The following is a 23533-nucleotide window of genomic DNA, read 5'->3' as shown; positions in this document are numbered from 1 at the left end:
TTACAATATCTGCAGGCATTGCCTCATTATAAATGTTGTCTGTCTTCTTGTTATGCTTAATTTCTATATAGTTTTGTGATGACTATTGAGACTTAACCATGCAAGAAAACAAACTTCATTATCATGACACATGTTGATCTTAAAATTTTGTGATAAAACTGGAAGAGGTTTTACGGCGCATCAAACGAATGAATGGCTGGAATTCACTTTTGGCTGATTCTTTCATGCTCGTTGTTGCCTTGATCATTTTTTTGGGCTTCAATCAGGGATTGTTGATAAATATTATATTTTAATTTATTTCTTTTCATGCACTACAATCTTCTAGTAGTAGTAGGTTTGATTCAAATATTTCCAACCATTCCCACCAAAAAAAAAAAAATCCCAGCCATCGATCTGTCAATTGGAACTCAGGATTTCCATGAATTATAATTAATTCAGGTGTTCTTCTTGTGCTATAACCCTAACCCATGTTATCTGGGGAAAAAAAATTTGAAAACACCAAACTAGAAATTACGTGCTACTGATGAATGTAACCTTGTGTCTAGATAGACTGGAGAGCAAGAGTGCCTATCAATCTAGCCAAAGGCCCAGGGCATTTGGTAACAATGTCCAACTTGGAAGGATTTGATGCATGCCCAAACAAAGACAAGCTCAAAGCAATCAACTCCCCAAGCGACAACCTAGAGGAGAGGAACCCTTCCCAATAGTATGGATCCAAATCAAAGAAAGCATCAAAGAACCTCCTTGTGCCCTTCAAGTCCAGCCTCAGCAGCGTCTCCATCCCAAAGCAGTAAAACTCCCTCGCTCTCCTCCTCTCCCCAGTCCACAGCGCAGCCCACACCCTACCGTAAAGCTGCCTCCCTCTCATCATCCGCGTCGAGCCCAAGCACTCCGCCATGGCGTCGGCAACCACCGGAGCCAACGCCAAGGTTCTCGCCACCATGTACCCCGTGGACGGGTGCACCAGCCCTCCGGACCCCCCAATCCCCATGACATTCTGGGGAATCACAGGTAGCGCCCCGCCCATCGGAATCAAACACTTCTCATCCTCTATCACACGCTTCACCTTGATCCCAAGATGTCTCAATCTGGCCACCATCCTCCTCTTCACTTCCACGTATGGCAGCACCGGCCGGCTCACCAGCGACGTCTCTTCGAGGAAGATCAACTTGGAGTCGAAGGGCATCGCGTAGAGGAACGACGGGAGTTGGCCGTTCCGAGGCCTCAAGCAAGGCTCGCTGCCCATATGCGAGTCCCTCCAGTCCATGAGCACCATCTTGTCCGTGTCGAAAGGGTGGCCCTCCACCTCTGCGAGTATCCCATGCGCGATCTGGTACCCGTGGTTCCTCCGTGGCTCGTCATATTCTATAAATGGGCTCGTGAATCCGGTGGCGTTGACGACCATGCTAGCTTTCAGCTCGGACCCATCGGAGCACGAGACGGTGGAGCTGAACTCCTTGTGCTCCACCTTCCACGCCTTGGCCTTGTGGAACTCGACTCCATTAGAGGCACATCCTTCTAGCAACTGCGTCTTTAGTCTTTTACGAGAGACTCTACCGTAAGGGCGGCCGAGATACTTGGTCTTCCGATCGTCGATGAAGATGGTTGTCATAGGCCACACCTTATCGAGGCAGCCTTCGAGGCCCATGGCCCCGAACTCATCAACCCAAACGCCGTAGTTGTTGGGCCACGCTGAGAGCGGCGAGGGGTCGATGCAGCAGACGTGAACGCCGTGCGAGGAGACTTGCTCGGCGAGGCGCAGGCCGGCTGGGCCGCAGCCGAGGATGATGGCGTCGTAGGATGATGAGTTCGATGGCTCGTGCCATTGGAGGTCGATGGCGAGACACTCTGGCTTGGATTCACAGCTCAGATCCAAGAAGCTTTGCAGTCCGCTGCTGCGAGCTCTGATGGTGGTTTTGTTTGGAAGTTGGTGAGATCTTCGAAGAGAGAGAGGTGGAGAGTTTGGTGGGAGGAGTTTGCAAGTGGTTAGAGGAGGCGGCATCTGCAGTGTTCTCATGTCTTTGGCTGGCAAGTGGCCTAAAGGAAGTACCCTGGTTTTTATCAGAGAACGGACTTCAGAGAAAGGGACAAAAGAGGACATGGGCGGGCCTCGGAGGAAAGGATACCTCTTTGTTTTCTTATGGTGGCAAAAATGCGGGAATCTTTGAGGTAGAAGTTTATTACGGCCATGGAGAGAGCAGGGTAAAAGGCCTTCAGCGGTCAGCAGAAAAGTGGGGGATCAAAATTTGGTGCATTGGATGGTCGGACTAATTTCATTCATTACATTGGTTTTCTAGCATTAAACAACTAAACAAAGGACAAATTGATGTATACGGAGACATATTTGGATTGAAAACCAAGTGGTTCTGAATATTTTTTCTAGCCATACAGTCTCAAAGTTTATCTTTTGGACCATGAGGAAGTGATCATTAGCATTTTTTTTTTTTTTTTTGATTATAATGGAGGCTAAGGAATAACCACCAGACCTTTATTGAAAAAAGAATAAATTAGGAGGTTTACAGATTTGAAAAGTTATGGATTTTAAGAAGTTTTACGGATCCCAAAAACTTACAGATTCTGAGAAGATTTACTGAAACAGAGGGATCAAAAAAAAAATTTATAGTACATGAATATTAGATCTTTTGATTGCTGTCCAAATCTTTCCAAAACCAGCAACCTTCTTTAATTTACATAGGATGGACCAATCGTTGAAGTGATTTAAAGCATCAGATGCCACGGAAGTAGGAGAAGAAATTTTGTGCAGGAAGAGTCTAGCATTGTGCTCTCTCCAACAAAACTAGATATGTATCCGATTTTTTCCAATGCATATTTTGGATATGTAGATTATAACAAAGTATCGGAATCATTAAATTGGATGTTTTACCACATATCATATCTGCATAGATTGGCCAAGTCAGGTGTGCACTCTGGACATGAAGACAATTCTTAAGAATATTGTTGTTAAAATTTACATTCTGATTTATTCCATACATCTGAAGCATTGTTATACGTTTGTCCTGGTACTGACAAGCCAGCTATGTTGAGGCAATGCGCATAAGCTAAGGCACTAGTCCAGATGCAAATATACGGGAACCCATGTGCATCAAGTGGCCTAAAGTTTATTGAGGGGACGAGGACGAAAGAATCTCCAAATGGTGTCCATGCTCTCCCCATAGTTGTATCATAATTCCTAGTCCGGAAACAAAATAAAAAACCTTCGTGTTAATCTTAAGATGCACTACTGATTTCAGAACAAGTTGGGATAAGTTCCGGTCTTTATTTTGGCAAGGTGTTCTCATCTTTATCTATTATTGGCATATTACTATAGCTAATAATTATGGTTCGGTGTAGGTCAAAATAAATGCGTTCCTTTTCTTTTTTATCATTATGTGAAGCGTAATTCTCGTGGTCTAAACATGGTTTTGCTTCCAAATACAACTTAAAATGTTAAAAGCGTATTAGTGAGGTCTTGGGCATCAAGAACTACAAGAAGCTTTCAGCACATTTACATCACGGATGGTTCTCATCCAATGGTTGTGGTTATACGCACGACAATATATCACATTGGGTGCCTAGATATTTATCGTATGGCCTTTCTCACAATCGGAAAGATATCACGTTGGTCTTCTTTCAAATGTATAATTAGAATGGTCATTATTGTTATAATTATTATTATTGCATGAAGAGCTAAAATGAGGTATTGGTCAAGTCAGCGACTCAGCGTGGATTAACACGCCACGCTGCCCCTTGTATTTCACCGATTCCGCTCTCTCCACCGTGCATATGCTCCCGGTTCACTCGCACCTGAGGCATGCAATAATTCCTCCACCTCCGACGAGCCACGTCACCCTTCCCCAGGCCCCACCAGACTCGACCCATTCAAACGGTCCAGCGTTGCCGGATCTTTTGCGTTGCGCGACGTGTCCAACAGGGAGTCAGCTCCCAGGTGGAGAGAGCCATGGGGAAGGGTGGAGATGGAGCTCGATGCGGCGCAGGCTCTGACCGAGATGGCGATACTGGAGGGCCGTGGAAAAGAGGAGGAGGCGGAAGTGGGTTAAGGACGACGGCTCGCCTTCGAGGGCTGGGGAGGTGAGCTTCAGAGTAGGGAAGTGTGGGGGATTGGAGGTGATTTTTTGCTGGATTAGAACTTTTCCCATTACTTTTTTCGATTTCATCGCTTCGGACGCTGATTTCTGATGGTTGTGTTTCGTAAAAATGCTTCCTTTGATAAGGGGTGTATGTTGTTATTTGATTGGAAAATTTTCCCGTGGGAGGGGAGCTGTATAGGTTCTTGATTTAAGCAAAAGTATGAGAAACGTTCTTGATTTCGGTATAGAATGGGTTTTGAACAAACAAAAAAAAAAAAAAAAAAGGAATTGTCAATGAAAGTGATTTTGATCTATTTTGGTTGGAGACGCTGGGATAAAAAAGAGATTAAAAAAGAGATTTTGATTTCTGTTCATAAATACTTGCATTTACTTGCTAAGTTCTTGGGTGAACGGATGTATTTCGAACTATTTTGGATTCATTTCACCTTGATTTAAGTTTTGTATTGGAATTAACACTATCTTTCCATAAGTAACCGACAACTATCCATTTGGGGAGCAAATGAGGGCAGCTTTCTCAAAATAGAAGATAAAGGAAGCAACATAAAACCATACAATTGTCTTGAAAAAAAAAAAAAAAAAAAGCAAGCTAGAATAATCCATTTGTGGAAACAAAAAAGGCATCAGAGCATGTTTATATGAAAATTTCTAGGAAAACTTAGCATATCATTGCTTTCTCTGTGCATAGCTTCTAGTGTTGTCAATGTGAAAAAATCATGTGCATTGCATGTAATGCAATCAAGTTTGGGGTAAAGTGAAAGAATCAAACTACTTATGCAAATATGGGTACCAAGGTGTTGAATGTTCAACATCAGAGTCTTGATTCAATGTCATGTACTGGTCGGAGAATTGATTATATGTTATGTATTACTTAATTGCTTTCTTTCTCTCATATACAATTTTAGTACTCTTTATGTAATTACAAACTGCTCTGGATCTTGTCATATCCCAGCTATCAGTATAAATGATTATTAAGTTAGCATGTGCCTTTGTTTTGCCAAATAGGGACCTCGTTGGTTTTTCTCCCTCCTCATCTGTTAACTCCTAAAATGTAGACAACAAGCACACATGCAAAAGGATGAGAGGATTGAGGAAGAGTGACTGGCAAAATAAACATTCACTTTAAGGCTCTAACAAAATAATCATTGCGATGGTAATAACAAACTTAAATAATAGATGAAGTCTAATGTGCATGAGATCGCAAACTGTTATAAGCACTTTAATGCAGTTGTTCTCAAGTAGCAGCCAGTAGTATGGAATGCATAAACTCCAAATGCTGATTTGTATTTGTTTCTTTTTGTCAGCCTTTAATCCTCGTTTGCATAATAAGGGAGATTCTGAATTCCATGTGACCCTTTCTTACACTGGATCTTCCTGAAAGGGTTGCAACTGTAAACTAGCTGTCCAAAATTAGAAGCAACATAATGTCCATACTTGCTGATATCTAGTAGTCAAACTAAGTCCAACTGATGAAATGAAGCATATTATGAAAATGATGATTCAGCGAATAAAAGGAAAAGAACTTTGAAGAACTTGTCTTGAGCATTATTTTACCAGTGAAGTCTTGATTCTACATTTAAATGGTGTCAAAGCTTCTTTGTTAGCAGAGAACATACAAAGGTAAGCTACTTTTAACATCTTTTTTGATTTTTGATTATTTAAATGTAAAATTTTGCACTATACTGGCTTAGATAAATCAGTCCCTTTACATGTCATTATGGAGATTTCATTTGTGTGGTTTCCTCTAGCATTCACATTTGGCTGGTGATCATAAAAAAGATAAGAAAGCTGTCAAAGATGCAATGAAGGATAGAAAAAATGTCCAGCAGGTGTTTGAATTGCCTAAAGCAGACATCAGCTGCACCACTAGTAACATTTCATTCTCTGGTGCTAGATTGAAGCAAAATTTGACCAAGGTAACAGTGGTTCCAGTCTCATGAGCGTATTTCTTTTATAACATATTTAAGATTCGTGTTTCAGAGACTGAGAAGGAAGCAAAGAGAATATGCAGAATATTTGCTAATAGAGAGTCCGCTTGGCAGACAATTCATAAGCAGCAGGTAAAAGAAAGTGCTAATTCTTTTTCATTTCTGTCAACTGTGTTTTTCTTTTGGCAAAAATGTTGTTAACTTGTGGTTAGCTCTATGTACTCAAAATTATCACTTGTGCTTGTCTTGGATGGCATGCCTTATCATGCTTCTCAAGTTTTGTCTATGTTTTATCAGGCCATTCATGCGGAGTTGACCAAAAAAGTTGCTGATTTGTCAGTGGAAAATAAGAATATGAAGATGGTATTCATAATTCCCTTGTGATCTTGGAAAATAATGTTATGTGTTTCTTTTTAGAATAGTAATAACCTTATATATGTTAAAAAATAATTACCTGATATTGCTTCTACGATTTTCTAAATTGTGGCTGCTATTTTTGCTTTCATGTCTCAAAGGTTGAAAGGTGGTTGTCCCGGTATGCTGAAAAGGAACTTTATGCATTATATGGGTTTTCTCCTATACTGGTGATAGCCTTAACTGATCCAATCATTTAACAATTTTGTTTCATATGTGCGATGGGAGTAGGATAAGGAGTTGGTCATGAAAGAGTACCATTGCTTGAAGGACACAAACAAACAACTGAAGGAGCAGGTTTGGTCTCTTTGAAGTATATGAAGTCAACAGAAGATGCATGATTCAAATATTTTTTTAATTATAGTGCAATTGTATAAATTTCTCAAAGAATTTTACACTCTGCAGATCGCCAAGACAATCAAGTGTGTGGTTGGGACAAGCGCAGCGACCATGTCCATGCAGGTGGAGATATCATCTTCATTGACTAATCTCCCACCAATGATATTTGGTAGACTGCCTCGGGTGCTGTATGTGTGGCCTCTCCGGCCTTCCGTTTCTCCAAATGCTAGACCTTGCCATGATCATGATAGTTATAGTATGTTTAGTGGATCAGGGTCACAATTCCATATGCCACCCTGTGCTTGGTTTTACCCCTTACTGCATGAGGTATCTGGATCCTGCTCTCAACATTCTCAGTCATCTAAAGGAAGGCATGAAGATCCTGTCGGTAGACAGCATGCTTTAGGACAATCCTTCAGAGCACTGGACTAGGAAGAGAAAGTAATGTTGCATAGCTGCAGGGAAATAAATGTTTCTTTACCACAATTAATTGCGGCTGAGAAAGAGGAAAACACTGCTACAAGCGGCCAAGGGTCAGTAGGAACAATCCAAACCATCAGATGTTAAAGTCTTTGTCCGGATAAACTAGTCCACATATCTTCTCATGGTAGGACTTTAGTTTCTTCGGCAGATGTTAAAGGTGAACGGGCGGCTAATCATGATCATGGAACTTCCCTTGAAAAATCTCAAGGAGCTTCTTGTTACCCTCACGAGAAATTATTGAGTGTAGCTGCAGCTAAAACAACTTCATCGAAGACAGGTTGGATTGTGCTGCTAAGCTCTGAAAAGGGTGTTGATGTATCTTAGCTCCTGATACTAGTTCTGGCCTTCCTAAATGAGCATCTAGCTAATGCCACTCCCTAGGCCCAATCCATAGGAATCATGTTGGTGGCTGGAGTTCTTGTTTTCACCATGTGAAGATCCACCAGGTTCTGTGCAGGCCAGAACACATGAGGAACCAAGGCAAGGAGGGAAAGAATAACTTTTGACATCTATTTTTTGGCTTTTCAAGAGTGCTGTCATAGGAAGTGAATCTTAGAGGATGGGTGACACATTATAGAACTAGATCATTATCTTTTATCTGCTTCAATTATGTAAAAGAATGAGTCAAAAAAATGACCCAATCAGTGTCATGTAATGTGGCAAAACTACCTTTGTATACCTCTACACGCTATGTTATATGGTTTTCACATCCAGCTACCCATGAAGCATATTTTCACTGGATTGCATGCAGGAAATATTGTTGAAAATAATACTTCAAATACTTCAATGGGATTATTTGTAGATGGGTCTCCAACCAGTAAAGTAATAAAAAATATGTTAATTAATTACATATTCTCCAAGATCTTAAGTGATGCTCGTTATAATTGTGAGTTACTGTACCATTATATTGACTGTTTCACAATGATCATCCCAAAGCGTTGGACACTCATAGTTCTCCCTAAACTTTTACTTGTTCGTTATCAGATTTCTTCTGCAACTAGATCTGGATTGTAGAATAGTATAGGCTAGATAGATTGATAGCTAAATATCGTAGGAAGGCTCGTGGCCGTTCATCCGGTGGCCCAACACATGTACGGCGTATCGTGTATCGTTACCCCTCTTCTTGTGGGAACACGCTTGCTTAAATGTGCTCCGGCGGAACAGTCATCATTACTTTTTTTTTTTTTTAAATAGAAATAGGAAGACTTTGTTCTTTTCCTTGTTTCGGTTTGCTTCCGAGTTGCAGCGAGGAAATGGCGATGACCGTCGAAGGTAAACAACTGCTTCTAGTTTTTCTTAAAAATTGGATTTTTATCAAAATTAAATGAAGAAAACGAATCCCAAACCGTGTCTCGCCTCTTCAATACCGGAATCTATTGGTCTTGTTTCTAGGGTTTATGAGTCGACGTGAGCCTAGGATATCTAGTTTTTTTTCCTAGATTTTTTTTTTGTTGTCAGCTGCTCGAAATAGTAGAGATAATTAAGCGTATTATAAGGCGGAGGATGTGAATTATTGGAGTGTTATTCTTTTGTCCCCTTATTGAAATACTTGTGGCTAAGCTATTCAAGATTATGCCTGATTCTAGGGTTTGATGCGCGGTCACTATGTGAATATGGGCATTGTAAGTTCTCTTGGGGTTTGTATTGGCTGTGAATTATCTGATCCAGTGTTCTTGAATTAATTCCTCATCAAAATATTATTTTTTAAATTTCTTTTTCCTGGTGAGATGTTTGGTCTTTGTGGCTTGCAGTCTGTTTCGATTTTGAAAACTTTTTCATAGTGAGTGTAATGATTTAGGAGCATCAGGGTTGAATTGTATATGGACTAACGTTCAGCTTCTTACATGATGGAGTGAGGAAATTTGATGTTTGTCACTTGTATTCACTATTCCTCATTGTCATTTTCGCTTTTTTCAACTTTTGCAAGGTTTTTGAACCTTTTGAGTCTACCATTGTCGGCTCAAACTAATGTGTTGTTTATGACTGAATCCATGGGCTCTTTACTTCAAGCAATGGTCACAACGATCAACTCCTTAGTTGTTTTGGAACATTCTCACTTTTATTTGCAATAGCTGATTGCAAGTTCACTAAGTTTTGGAATTGAATCTCAAACTTTGCTATAGCGGTTGCGGTTTGTTCAATAAGGTCACTTTTGTGGCACACCTAGGGAATTAAACTTCATATTTCCATGAGGAGAAAGTTGTGTGTGTGTGTGCACATATCCTTTTCACATGCAGCTATCAGAATTGGTTTGTTTATGTCAACAGCTTATATAGATTGTGTGCTTTGTCATCTTAACTAGTTTACCTCTCTGTTTGTATATCTCATCGTTCTGTTGGATGTGGACTGGGTGAACGATGATTTGCTGATTGTCAACTACAGTGTAAGTCCAAGATTCTATAACTGTCATTTGCTTTTATTGCAGCTAAATGGCATTTTGTTGCTGAATTCTTGTTGATATGCAGGCTTGCTGGACTTGCTTTTATGTTTTCTGCTAGCATTCTGCTTCAAATCCTGGTATCACTTCCTTATCTGATTTGATTTAATGTTTTACATGTTGTGGTCCTGCTAAAGGTTGTAGTTTAATGATCCAGATTAAGTTCCTCATGAGCAATTGCATGTTTAAACAAATGTGATGCTGTGCAAAAGGCAAGTGTGCTGCCAATTTGGTGATATCATTTGTGTTTCTCCTTTTGGACATTTTATCCTTCTATCACTTGTTGATGTATATCGTTCCTCTGCATCAGTATTCTATTATTTTCACTCCTTTGGAAGATGTAGTATTGCATCATTAGATTTTTACTCTTTTTATGAAAATAGTTTTTACATCAGATATCCTGTTTGATGGAGCTCACCAAATCTGGAAGTTTGCCTCCTTGCATATTTCCTTAAACTGTCAAGCTGTACCATCTACAATCAAGATTATTGATATCAAGAATCAAACTGCAAAAATTGAAATCCAATAGATCTGTGCCCCCTCTCCTCCCCCATCTCAACATAGTTTTTTCCCTCATTTCTTAGCAGTGAACTTCACAGCAAGGATGATTTAAAGTTTGCATTTTCTAAATTTAGATATTTACACTGGAGGCTGTTGCTATGCCCCATGTTAGATTGGGTTTCCTTGAACATTGACAACCATACGTGCGTATTGAAGTCTCTACATAAGCCAAGGACTTACTTTAATGTAGCATCAAATATTGAGAAATAATTGGTGCTGTACAGATAAGTCGATTTGTTGGCTGAGTTCGGTGTTGTGGTGCCCTAAACATTTCATTTTCGTTTAAGCCTATCTGAACAGCCTTAATATGGACGTGGTGCATCATGTCAAAGAAGTTTTTCTACTAGTTTCTAAGGGCTAATTTCCCATTGCATCCTAAGAGGCATGAAATGTTTGTCTTGGTTGTCATATGTTTATATTGTGTTGTTACAGCTTATTTCATGTGAATACATTGAAATGTCTGGCATTCTTTGTCAAATGTACAAATTCTGTCATTACCTCATGTTGTCTCATATTGGCTCAAGTTATTAGTTGAATAATAAGATATATGGATGTTTGCATGCTGTAAATTGATACTAGAGGAAGGCTCTATGTAGAGACCTGCTCTTAGGAATCAGGCTTGTAGTCTATTTGATTGGTGCAGTCGCTGAACCACAAGCTTGTTATTCTGACAAAATGTTGGTGGCCTGCAATTTTTATGTAAGAATTTGGAACCTGTATGCTGTATGTGTGTGTGTGGGTGTGTTCCCGTTCTTGGGATAGTGTGGGAGTGGTTGTGGCAAAAAATGTCACTTTATGTGCTGGATTGCATCTATTCCCAACTTTTATTTAGTTTGAAGAGATGCACTTATACATTACATGCTAAGGTACCTGACAGTGCTCAAAGTTATCATTGTGGTCATGCTATTCAACTTCCATTACACTAGTAGTGAATATGCAGACTTGAATACCATATGTTTATTGTTCAGCTCTGAGTGACATGCACAAAGTCCAGCCTAGAGTTGTTTGATTGGTTTATAGGTAATATATGAAAAGTTTGTTGCATTTCAATCTTCTATAGCTAATCGAACATTTTTCTTGGTCATTCTAAAGAACCTTACAAAGACATACTGTGGCAAACTTTTGTTTGCTTTTGACATGTTATGTGCTGGTATCTTAAGATTTTCTTCAGAAAATAAAAGAGGTACTTAGCGATACCATTTTGAGGTGGCATAAGATTCTCTGTTGAATTTGTGATATTTCTTAGTGTTTTCACATATCAGGTTAGAATGATAAAAATCCTATATGAGTTCAGTTTATTCTTCCACATACTTGCATTCTTTTGGTTATCTACTTATTCCTCTTGAACACTTTGTAATATTGTTGGTTTGTAAGTATTTGCCTTTATTTATTCTGATCTTAGATTGCATAAAGTTGAATTTTTTAGGCATTGATTTTTTTTTTTTTTAATGTATCTCATAATTAAATAACATACTACAAAATGACATCAAGAAATCAAACGATCGGATTATTAGAGTTTACTAAATAATTTTAGATTGTAGGAGTATCGTATATTGCAATCATTTGAACGATAATAAGATAAGAAGATGGGAACAACTATTATGAATTAAATAAGTTTCATGAGTTACATCAAAAAATAGATGTGCGCTAAAGGACTTAATGTTGCTTTTATTTTGAGAAAATCACAATGCAACTTCCAAATCTGAGACAAGAATTCCTTAAAGAAAAAAAGAGCACAACTTGTCAATGTCCCTTGAGGGTTAAACTTAAAGTTTGAGAAGCTACTAAATTGGGTGGGTGAGGACCTCATATTTTTGAGAGATGAAGCATCAACCTTGCCACAGTAACAGTGGAGCTTCAATTAACTTGGGTAATATAGGCATGGTTGAAAACACTAGATTATGCATCTCAACAAATGTTGTGACAAGAGAAGGATAATTCTTATGGAGATGCTTCAACAATCCAAGGTATTCCACCATTAGTATATGATGAAGAGAATAACTTGTAACATATCTTGGATTTTCAAATCATGCCGCAAAGTTTTAAAATATTCTGACACAACAGTGTGCTTGTAAATGTTTTAATTGTGTCCATAATTGATCTGCTAATATTCATGCTCAGTTCAATGAAGCTCCAGTGTTGCTTAGTAAGTAAATCAGAGATATGAAATACTTTGATGTATGTCCATCTTTGGTTGAACATGACACAACGTTATCTTTTAATGTTATACGTGGCTTTCATGCACACATGCATAATTGGGGTTCATGGTCTTCAACCTTGATTCACTTTTTCATTAATCAAAATCATGGTATTCCGTACCGGTTCGAACCGGTTGGTACACCCCGTATCGTACCGTATCGGTAGAAAATCGATTCGGTTCAGATGGATTTTTCGAAAAATGGCCTGAACTAGATTTTTCAAAAAATGGCCTAAACCGGACCGAACCTGTCGGTTCAGTACGGTATCGGCCCTCACCGCTCGATATCGGACGGTTTGATCTAGTATGGTGTGGTACAGTACTAGTATGGTACCGGTTCGGTCCGGTTCGGCTTGGTTTTCTTTCTTTTTTTTTTTTGAGCATTGGGTGGGATTTTTTTTGAATTTTTTATTGTTGGTACGGTCTGGTACAGTGCGGTGCGGTATTGTACCAGTCGGCAACCGGCACGGATTCCGATACCGAGTCTGTGAACTTTGATCAAAACCAAATTTATTTTCATGGATATCATGTGAGATGTATTACTTTGATATTGGGTACGTTTTTGCTTTACGACAGTGTAACTAGCAAACTCCTCTAGCAAATGATTGCTTGTAAGTATGAATTTCAGTGTAAATGATATTTTTCGGCCCGTTATAATACTGAGTATTCACTGGCTGTGACATAGTCTTATGCATTGATCAGATTAGTTCTTAGGGGACTGGATGTTTATTAGTTGTTAAGATTCTTTATTTCTTTGTATAAACTGAGTTAATTTATTCAAAACAACTCTCTTTATATTGTTTTGCTTTCACTTTCTTAGTGATTATTCCAAATTCTATCTTACTGAGTCAGGTCATTGCTATTTTATTGTTTACTGTGCATTGCACAAGTTTTAGCTAAACACATGCACATGCATACACACACTCTTATGTGCATGTAGAAATACCTAATTCCTGGAACGTTTTCATCTTGGCAGGCATGTGCTTTATACAACAATTGGTGGCCTATGTTATCAGGTGAATGGCGACACGACATACCAAATCAGTTAGGCTTTGGTTCTGTTATCACTGACATATTTGTTGTTGCTACCACAGCTCTCATGTATGTGCTGGTGCCCATGCCCTGTTTGTTCTTTGGAGGTGGTTCCACAAGTTTCTTGACCAGCAGGGAGGGTGGGGGGTGAGTTTACATCTATTTATGCTTTACTTTTGGTTGCCATTTTAAGATTCCTGAATGTCACTTAAATATTTCTGTTTGCATGGAATCAAGCCATAAGTATGATGCAACAAAAAACAGCAACTTCTTTTGGTTTGAAAATGACAGTTTGATACACCTCTAGTATTTGTAACATGCTCATACGACTTTCCTTTTTAGCTAGTAATTAGTAATTACTTTTTAAAGATGCAAGAACAATCTGATGTTCTTGGTTTATTTGTGCTTGATGTGCTAAAAATTCAGTTGGCTTGTCATATTCTTAATCTTTATCATGTACCACTTGGCGTCCTAAAATTTCTTCTTTATTTTGCAAAAACTTTGAACTTGCATGAGCGGACAGTTCCAGTGATGTGTACAGAGTTGTCAAATCACATTTCTAGGAGAGCAGCCATCTTCTCTCTGATCAAAAGAGTATCTTATGCTCATTGGTTTTTGCCTTCACATATGGTATACTTACAGGGTGCCACTAAATTGCAAAATAGGACTTCAGAAATTAGGCTAATGAGTCTAAAATTATTCAGAAGGAAAAAAATGAGGGAGGAGGAGGGAATATGTAAAGTCTGCATTGGTAGCTACCATTTTATTTGTTAGTAATATACAAAATAAATAGTCACCATCATGAAACTTATCTAGCCCAACACGTAATCAAACATGAATTTTTCTGATAAACATTAAAAGAACATGCTTGTTGAACTAGAATAGCTGAGATGCTGTTCGAACACTCTTTACCAAAAACAGATATTTAGATTCAGTCACTGTTGGATGGGCCCAAGCTGACTCACTTGTGCCTGTAAAGAATACCTTCTTGTCTTCTGTTTTTCTTTGCACATGTATTTCTTACATCAGCATCTGTTGGGAATTGGAAAATTGTAATACTTGAATTTTTCATCCTTGTCTTGTATGGTTTTGTGATGTGCCCTGCCAGCTTTAAGCGCATTTGTGCAATGTCATGATCATCGTTCTTCTAAATTTTTTGTTTAAAAGGAGCCCTGGTGCAAAATGCTGATTATAAACTTTGTCTCATGGTTGACATTTGGAGTAAAAATGATAACCAATGCGCCTTTCACATTGTCCTCTTACACCATGACAGCTCTTCTATCTGGATTTCTTAGACCAGGCCATATGTACCACCTTAAGAAAGATTGGATGCCCTGCCACGTGCTTTGCTAACTGTTGGCCAAGAATTTCTTGATTGCTAAGAATCAGATGCTGCCCGGCGGTATCACCATGATGCTAGTCCTCTTGTATTGGAGTCATTTTTGAGTTACACGTGGCCCTGAAGTAGACGCTATCAACCGATGATTTATTTTCTCAGTTGTAGGGGAGTTGTGTTAACATGGAGCCAACACATGCCTCACTGGCAGCATTTGCAAGTGGTTCCTGCATCTAACCATGCTACCTTGTTTGCGGATAACCTGCTCTCTTCTTTATTTAGACTTGTTAGCCGCCCAACGTCAACTCTTCGCTAAGAAAAAAGAGAAAACAGAAAAGAAAAGAAAAGAATTATGCAGACATGGATGGCAGGATCCTTGATGTTGTTTGATGTTTAAAGGCTGATGGTATCACCTAAAAGGATAGGTGCTACATCATGTCGATGATAAGTTTTCACATTGTCAACAGACTACAAATATGCATATAGCTTTAAGCACCTGTGTCATTTTGCTTTGCCATCTGATTCCAGCATAGGCTGACCAGCAAAGTTGCAAATTCTCTACTCTTTTGGTTTTTATTGCGCCAATCCATTTTGTTGTAATTTGTTAGAATTTCTCCTTTTCAGCTGGATTAATGCAGCAAAATTCTTGACGGGTGCATCCGCTGTTGGAAGTATTGCTATTCCAGCAATCCTGAGGCATGCCAACATGATCGAGACAGGAGCCATGTTCATAGAGTTCGTCTCCTTTTTCATTCTCATCTGTACGGTTCTTTGTTTCCACCGAGTTAGCCTCGATGAAGACTGGTAGGAAGCTGCCGGTGAGGATCGACCCAAGAAACGGAGGGACATGTAACCCATGTATTGCTTGTGTACAGTTATTGCATATATTTTCTCTCGGTGGAAAGAGGTAATGGCATTGCACCCTTCATGTATTTCACTGGGACAAATGAACCGATTTTTGAAGAACCGGAGTAGCCGGTTTGAGCTCGTCATGTAACATCAGTATTAGATTCCGATATACTATGTGACAATTTTAGCAGGCAATATTACAACTTTGGTCCCCTGACGCACCAAAAAGAAAAACCCACTCTCACTGTTGTTCCTTTAAAATGATTTTGCTGTTTTGATGGTAAAGAGTTAGTAACTAAATGTTTCAGACCTCATCGATGATCTGGCCTGGTGAATTCGAGGCAAGCAATGAGAAGGTCTGTTGATTTTTTTTTTTTTTTGATAACATGGGAATACTAGATTAATATAAGAGGCAATACAAAAGTTCTGTAACTACAAGTAGCACCCTGAACTGAGTCCCTGCAAGGAACACATTACAAAGCTAGGATACATTCCAACACAAGAACCAAAACCTGGTACCCTGTAACACATTGACAGGGCAACATACAATAATGTGGCAGGCAACAACTCCACAGAATAACACCAGGACTTTTATGTTCAGACGGGTGGTGCCAGGAGCAACAATTGTTGGCCACAGTCCACATACCTCGGAAACAGTTGAAAATCAGTCTGTTGGAGGCATAATGCAGTAGGAAGCATGGTAAGGTTCCCTGCAGAAATAAGCAGATGAGGCTTCCCCTCAGAGAGATCTGTTGCCATTCCCTGCATCTACAAAGGACAAACAAACGTATCCCCATGAACAACAAATAAAACTGCAGAGCTGACAATGCCGAAACTTGGACTTTTTTTAAAATTAACAGCAGCATATATATATATATATATATATATATATATATATATATATATATATATATATATATATATATATATATATATATAAAACAGTGCCAATAATATTCCACGTGTGCAATAACTTTACTAGCCCATGCTGGCTATCGTGAAGTAAACTGTTTCCAGGCCTTCATACTTGTTTGCATGATAAGATCTGAACTTGCATTGATTTTAGGTTGCATTTGGTGCATTGCTAGATAGTGATAATCTGGATTACCTGCAATTTGAATAGATTATCAGTAATATTGATTAATGTATTTGGAACACGTAGATAATGTTATAGTAAAATTATTAAGAATTTTGATTGACATATTTGGTACGACAATCAGAACATCGTTAATGTAACATTAAATTCTTAAAATATTTTTAAATCAAATTTATTAAATCAAATAATAAAATAATAATAAAATAATAAATCAAATTTATTAAATCAAATAATAAATTTATTAAATCAAATAATAAATCATATAGTCTTATAATTCTCCATATAATAATCAAATATTTTAAAATAATATTACTAATCACTTAATAATAATATTTTCTTATTACCCAAATAATATTTTTTTATTATTAATAAAATAAAAATATTTTATTATTTATCTTTATCTTTTTCCTTTTGTCTTTTTTTTTTGTTTTTTTCCTTCTTGTTTTTCCCTTCCCTTCCTCCCACCTTGGCCGATCTCCACACCCGTTCCGCCCCGCCCCAGCTGATCCTTAACTATCGGTGCTGCACCCACTCCTTCCAGCACACCACCCGCGGCCCCGCCCCAACGCCATTCTTTGCCGTAGCCATCCGCATCTGTTCCACCCTCCTGCTGCGCCCGTTTCACTCATTTGCCATCTTTTGCTGCGATCGTTCGCCTCTCTGTCATAGCCGTCTGTGCTGCACTGGCTGTCCGCCTCTAGCTCTGTGAGACCACCACCCTCCTCCCCTCTCTCCTGGCCGTTCGCACCCATTTTGCCCCTTTGCCGCGGTCATCCACGCCACACCCACCGTCGTTTGCTTCACACCCGCCATTCGCCCCCGACTCCGTGAGACTAGCACACCCCTCCCCCCTGGCCGTTTGTGCCCGTTCTGTCCCTCTGTCGCAGCAACCGTCGCCGTCCGCTCTGCACTTGCTGTCCTTCTCTGGCTCCACGAGACCACCACCCCTCTCCTGGGCCCCGATGGCCGTCCATGCGAAAGCTGGTGGTTCAGCAGCTAGGAGGATGAGGAGAATGATGAGTGGGAGGATGGGGAGGGGTTTAGATTGCATTTATTTGATGAGGATAATTTCGTCCAAATATTTTATTGTCAGATTATCAAATATTTAGTAATTTGGATAGCCATCTCATTCTCTTGATAATTCAGATTATTTTACGGAAGATAATTTAGATTATCTAATAATTTATATTATTAATTTAAAATATATATCATATATGATAACCTGATAAAGTTCTTTTAAATTGCAAGCAATTGCTGGCCACCGAATGCAACCTTAAGGTCGTGAGGTATTTCCAAATTCACTAATTGACCCACCGGAATGTCATTCAATGCTCGTGGTTCCCGACTTCTTCGAAGGTTGATGTTCACTTCATTAGTAATGATCGGAGGTGACAGAGATTCTGCTCGATCTCTCAACATGATAAATAATGTCGGTCCTGTTATGGTGTTATCTACAAATGTGCTGCCGACGCAGCCTGTCGCCCTCGCGACCATCTCCTGTCGGAGGACGCCTTTCACGCGTTGAAGTTTCTTCGTTGTCACCGTCCTGGGTCCTCCTCCACGAGATTGAAGTAACATTATTGCTAAGAATGGTGCAGTTTAGGTAATTACAGATGCCATGGGCATCATCCGAGGACGATGAGCCATTTGGATAATTCTACATATTTATATCGGAGACCAGAGAGAGGCAATCAAATTTCACAGGCTGAAAAAAAAAAAAAAAAATTTCCAGCAAAGCGAGAGTGGGAACGGATTTGTAATGCAAACTTGCGTGTCAGTAACAAGTTCTACGTTCGTGTAACCGGTAACGACATGTCATTTAGATGGGGGATAGATCAAATGACTATTCGTTGTTCTCGGATGTACGAAAGAGAGCAAAGCGATGCGGGGATCCGGGAGAAGCGGGACCACAATTATTGTTTCTTTTTGTTTCAGATGTAATACCATTCAATCATATTCTTTCGTTTGTTTGAACGTAATTATTGCAGTACCATACTCTCCAGAACCACATCTATATTCTAGCCAGGAGATGTGTCTGCTGCAACTTTAACACCTCTATGCATCCAAAATTTTTATCCGAAACGCTATGCAAGAAATCATACTTTAGTTTGGTTTGAAATCCCATGTATCCAAAATTTCCATCTGCTGCAACTTTAACACCTCATGTATCCAAGATTTCTGCGACCATTACCATGGGTGGGGCATGGCCCACAATTCTATCAGGAAGATTCTTAGCTTGTTCTGGAGAGACACCATAAGGCCAAATTTCCATGGAAAGTCCATAGCGCCACAGTAAGTTAGGCCAGTTTCTGTACCACCCTTTTTCCTTGCATGGAATCACCATTGCCTCTTCATTTTTCCTGATCACACAGCTTTTCAACAACAATGCCAACAATTCTATGGGGAAAGTTCTTTTGCTGCTCAAATCTTAGCTACAATCTTTAGGTCAGCGCTAACACGAGTCAAAAGAATTCAGTCCACCGAAAGAAAAAAAGAGAAGAATTCAGATGAAGACATTTTGTTCATGCTGGTTACAGCTCTCGCTTCTCTTTCACTCCCAACGTCCAAACTGCTCCGGATCGATGTCTTCGAGCATGTTCCAGTCAAAGGTTCCATCAGCGGCCAGAGGCAGCAAGCCATCGTCCCTTGGAGATGAGCAACCGTGAGAACTGGTCCTCTCAGCTATCTGTGGGTTTGCTGAGGAGGATGCCTCGGGATTTCTTCGCCGGCTCTCACTGTTCATGGCGACATTAGCAGAAGGCCGCCGATCAAACGACCTTAGCGTCCCGGATTTGATGTACACCCGGCACACGCTAAATTCGTTCCTCAACTGCACAACCGGAAAAAAAAAAAAAAAAAAAAAGGTAACATCATGGTAACTCTTTGCATTAAAGTTTACATTTATCTATAGTTGTGAAGTTGTCTTCTTCATATATGAGATTTAAACTCTTTGGATATCTTCGACTGATCTTTCTGCTCATTTTTGTAATATTTTATTTTTTGATTTCTATGGATGAATGATTTTCTCCAGTGATTTAAATCATTCAATTTACCAAAAAAAAAGTTCATCATTCTTTTTTTTGCTTTTTGGTTTCTTCTAATGAAAGGACAGCAGACCAATCAAAATACATGAAGGTGTGTATAGTTTCGAGTCTTCGAAGTCTTTCTTTCTTTGTTTTGTTTTTTTATCTTTTTCTTTGAATGGTCTTTCTTTTGTTTTTTTTTGTAATGAGAATGAAGTCTTGAAACTCTTTGGACCATCTAATTATTTAATCATGGATGGATATGTAACTAAATGCACTGATAAAGAAATAAATGACTGGCCTGCTACATGGTTTTGCTAGCTCTAATAGAAAGAAAATGAGATTTTTGTTTGAAAAAAAAACGTAAAAGGAGGCTAATTATGGACAGTAAGCCATATTAGTTACTAAATTTTATTGAGAAAGAAGAAGGCGAGACATACATACAACATTTGAAAACAACAAAAGGGAGAGCTAGAAAAAATATACAGTTAAATAGAAGAACAGAAAGCTGTAAGAAATGAAAAGAAGAATCAGACACTGTTCCGAATATAAAAGGAAGGAACAAAGTAGGAGACTCATAAGAATAGCCACTGAAAGAAGTTTAAGTTGCAGCAGAAGGAGATCCTGGATGATCACAAAGCTTCAGTTCCTCCATAATTGTCCCCGTGGGATGGCCCCCAAAAGAAACGGGATCACCGAGGGATAACTAAGTCATGAGAATGTAGGGTCACTCATCATCATACAGTGAGCAATCATAGAGTAGGAGAGAAAAACTTGAGTCCGGCTAAAGATCAGTAGCTATAAAAAAAAGGGTCTCATCTATACTCAACTGAAGAAAGGGCACCTTGTTCCTTGATACCCTAGACCCCCTCCCAAGCTTTGCCAAAAGTTATAAGGAGGTGTTTGGTTCAGGGGAATGAAGGTCTAGAATGGGAATCGAAATGAGTAATTCTCATTCTACCAACTTGATTGGAGGGAGTCCCATTCTGATTTTGATTTTGGAGTGAAATGGAAATTGTCTATTGTACCTAAAATTCAATCCTTACTCTCTCATATAGATACAAATTTCTATTTCGATTTCGATTTCCGGTCATTAACCAAATGCTTCAGGGGATTTGATCATTCCAATTCTTATTCCAATTTATTTCAATTCTGATTTTGATTTCGGTTACGAACTAAGCACTTTCCGAATGTTTTCTAATCACAGGACCAAAGGTGCAGACAAAAAAATTCCACTATTATTGAAAGAACCCTGGACGTGTCTATATCAAAACCAACTGCAGAATTTGATTTCCAGACTTTTTGAATCTGCGGCTTTAATTGCTATATCTTGGCAAAACTTCTCAGGAGTAGATGACTCAAAGAAAGAGGGAATTGAAAATGGTATATAGAGGCTCTCATTAAATCAGATCCATCACTCTCTCTTGAAATGCTATCGTGTTGTTTGGGCGTACATTTTGGAGAATCAAAACCATTTCGTAGATTAAACTTTCTCTAAATCAGAATAATCCATTGAGAAAGCAAAAACAACAATTTTTTTTTCCAAAGAAAGGTGTAATAACAAATTAAACGGGCAGGTATATATACCTTTGGATGAGTGCTTGATGTTGTTGCTACTGCTTCTTCAAGAGCTTTATACTCATTCATCTTCCACTTGGTTTTGGTCCCAGTGGGGGCTCTTCCTGTGTAGAAAACCATGGTCTTCTTCCAACCAATCCTCAGGTTCTGTGACGAGAGAACATAACTTGGGGATCCGGTCAACTTCCAGTAGCCGGAAGGGGTGGTGCGTGTTGGTCTCCCCCCTTGTGCTTCTCTTTCTTGCATTGGGCAGAAGAAGAACCACTGCTCAGGATCCCGGATGCTTGCTTCTCCTGAGATCGCTGCATAAACCAAAAGAAGTTTTACTCCAATTAAATTAATCGTCCCTTGAATATAAGGGAGGGAATCCACCCAAATTTACTTAGACAATGAACATGCTCAAGGAAAAGAAGAAAAAGAGTTGTTTTTTTAGAGGAAAAGAAAACCCAGTCCACTTAGAAGCAAGAAAAGATTAATTAAAGGGATGCACAACTGAAACCAATTTAAATTTACAATGCACATGTGATCATTCATGTTGAAGAATAATTTGGGAGCTGCTAGCTAGTTTAGATATGTAAAACAATGGCAAGTAGAAGAAGAGAGAAATGAAGAAAATGCCCATCAAAATGATGCAAGTATCTTCTGTGGCCACAATAAAGGCCGGGTGGCTATTCCTGCCTCCCCTTTCATTCACAAAAAAGTCTTCTATGACTAAGAAGATTTAGAGAAAGGGGAGGAGGAGAGCTTAAAGAAGTATTGATTTCTCTAGCATGAGTTGTGGCATTAATTAACATCATGACTGCATTTAATTTTTATCAGAATTGAAAAGAACACATCTGAAGAGCAGGTGAAGGATCTCACGGGGGAGTTGCACTGGGTCATAGCTGTATACTCCGACGACAGGTATGACGCGTTCCATGTCCTGCCTCCTGTTCTCTAGCTTGTTTCGCAGATAGAAGCTAAGTAGCTCTTCTTCTGTTGGGTAGAACCGATAGCCTGGAGGGAGATCAGTCATCTCTTCTCTTTCTTATGCGATTACTCCTCTCTCTCTCTCTCTCTCCCTCCTTCCTTTCCTCTTTGGAACTTGATCTTTGTGCAGTAGTGTCTGCACAGCCAACAAGGTGAAGGGTGGTGTTGGTTATATAACGAGATTGTGTGCAAAATCTATGGAAGGAACTTTGCAAAGAGGAGGGCAGAGAAACGGTGCAATATTGCCCAATATATATAGAGTGAGAGGAGCTACAGATGGTTGACAAGGAGGAAGGGACTGTGAGGGTTCTTATTTGGGAGTTGAACCCATGCCGGCGGAGAGACCTGTGGGAAACCAACGACAAATTAAAGGAATCAGTCAATAAAACCTCTGGGCCTCCTAATTCTCAAGAACGTATGGTGGTATTTTTTCTTTTTTTGTCCTGGAGTGAGGAAAAGGAAGCCATAGCCACAAATACCTTTACAAATTAAATTTGACCTCCTCTGTAGTGTGAAAGCAAATCCCACCCGGAGATCTTAACTTCTAAATAACGAGACCTTGACGTAGAAGTATTTTCCAGTACCTCACGTGGGCAACATCGATGTATCAACACAGTAGAAAGATCGAACGTAGTGCAAAGTTTTAGCATGGAATTTCAAATCCTTCCTGTAAATATGAACGCATGACTAGCCATTAGTGGGAAGATGGAACGTGGTGTTAAAAATCTGCTTGATCCTTGAACCTTTTATTGAATCAATAAGAGTTAGTATCTTGTTTAACAAATTCATCAAGAGTCACATCCTTTTTTTTTTATTTATTTTTAATATCAATTCCGTAGTAGTCTTTGTTCCATAGAATGATTTGATCTTTCATTCATGAGTTCACCATTGCGGAAGTAAATAGTAACTATATATATATATATATATACGAAGAGGTGGTCAACTTAATTAAGTTTCATGTGCATTCAAAATCCATAGAATATGCAATTAAAACCAATAGAAGAATGCATATCCAAGTAGAGGAGTAGTCACTTAATTGGTAGAAGCGTTTTTCCTTTTTTTTTTTTTTTTAGATAACAAGAAAGGATTCCATCTTTGCAGCCTCATATAATTTATTGAGGTAAAATAGTAAAGCAGAAGTTGAGTCCAAGTTACTGGTATCTAACTAGAGTTCACCAATTGAAC

At 39.1% G+C, this 23533-nt stretch overlaps 3 protein-coding genes and 1 pseudogene across 4 annotated transcripts; 2 read left to right on the top strand and 2 right to left on the bottom strand.

Annotated features, from left to right (window-relative positions):
• Positions 1-46: 46 nt before the first annotated feature.
• On the bottom strand, positions 47-2017 carry LOC105038273 (capsanthin/capsorubin synthase, chromoplastic-like). The gene has a single exon (XM_010914021.4). It carries the CDS (start codon positions 2015-2017, stop codon positions 542-544), a length of 1476 nt encoding a protein of 491 aa, XP_010912323.2. The 3' UTR covers positions 47-541.
• Positions 2018-3974: 1957 nt separating this feature from the next.
• Positions 3975-7987, top strand: LOC109505529 (uncharacterized; annotated as a pseudogene).
• A 535-nt stretch (positions 7988-8522) lies between these two features.
• Positions 8523-15916, top strand: LOC105038271 (vacuolar protein sorting-associated protein 55 homolog). Of its 2 annotated transcripts, none has more exons than XM_010914016.2 (5): positions 8523-8542; positions 9736-9787; positions 13442-13481; positions 13560-13644; positions 15458-15916. In XM_010914016.2, exons 2-5 carry the CDS (start codon positions 9755-9757, stop codon positions 15639-15641), a joined length of 342 nt encoding a protein of 113 aa, XP_010912318.1. In that variant the 5' UTR covers positions 8523-8542; positions 9736-9754; the 3' UTR covers positions 15642-15916. The 2 variants fall into 2 exon arrangements, with proteins under 2 accessions (XP_010912318.1, XP_073114483.1); XM_073258382.1 differs by lacking the exon at positions 8523-8542 and adding an exon at positions 8605-9653.
• Positions 15917-18806: 2890 nt separating this feature from the next.
• LOC105038270 (NAC domain-containing protein 90-like) lies at positions 18807-22552 on the bottom strand. Its single transcript, XM_010914015.4, has 3 exons — positions 22241-22552; positions 21389-21681; positions 18807-19608 (listed from the first exon to the last, which is right to left on the bottom strand). Exons 1-3 carry the CDS (start codon positions 22392-22394, stop codon positions 19330-19332), a joined length of 726 nt encoding a protein of 241 aa, XP_010912317.1. The 5' UTR covers positions 22395-22552; the 3' UTR covers positions 18807-19329.
• Between the last annotated feature and the right edge of the window lie 981 nt (positions 22553-23533).

Source organism: Elaeis guineensis, chromosome 1 (genome assembly GCF_000442705.2).
Source record: "Elaeis guineensis isolate ETL-2024a chromosome 1, EG11, whole genome shotgun sequence".
NCBI lineage: Eukaryota > Viridiplantae > Streptophyta > Magnoliopsida > Arecales > Arecaceae > Elaeis > Elaeis guineensis.
Note: the sequence above shows the minus strand (reverse complement) of the source record. Positions and strands in the feature narration are given on the sequence as shown.

What these genes read in the sequence shown, in the direction of transcription:
- LOC105038273 (XM_010914021.4), bottom strand. Translation starts at nt 2,017, where the DNA reads ATGAGAACACTGCAGATGCCGCCTCCTCTAACCACTTGCAAACTCCTC.
- LOC105038271 (XM_010914016.2), top strand. Translation starts at nt 9,755, where the DNA reads ATGTTTTCTGCTAGCATTCTGCTTCAAATCCTG. An exon ending in GCATTCTGCTTCAAATCCTG is followed by an intron (nt 9,788 to 13,441) that starts GTATCACTTCCT and finishes TCATCTTGGCAG; the next exon opens with GCATGTGCTTTATACAACAA. An exon ending in ACCAGCAGGGAGGGTGGGGG is followed by an intron (nt 13,645 to 15,457) that starts GTGAGTTTACAT and finishes TCTCCTTTTCAG; the next exon opens with CTGGATTAATGCAGCAAAAT.
- LOC105038270 (XM_010914015.4), bottom strand. Translation starts at nt 22,394, where the DNA reads ATGACTGATCTCCCTCCAGGCTATCGGTTCTACCCAACAGAAGAAGAG. An exon ending in TGACCCAGTGCAACTCCCCC is followed by an intron (nt 21,682 to 22,240) that starts GTGAGATCCTTC and finishes TGGTTTATGCAG; the next exon opens with CGATCTCAGGAGAAGCAAGC. An exon ending in CATCAAGCACTCATCCAAAG is followed by an intron (nt 19,609 to 21,388) that starts GTATATATACCT and finishes CCGGTTGTGCAG; the next exon opens with TTGAGGAACGAATTTAGCGT.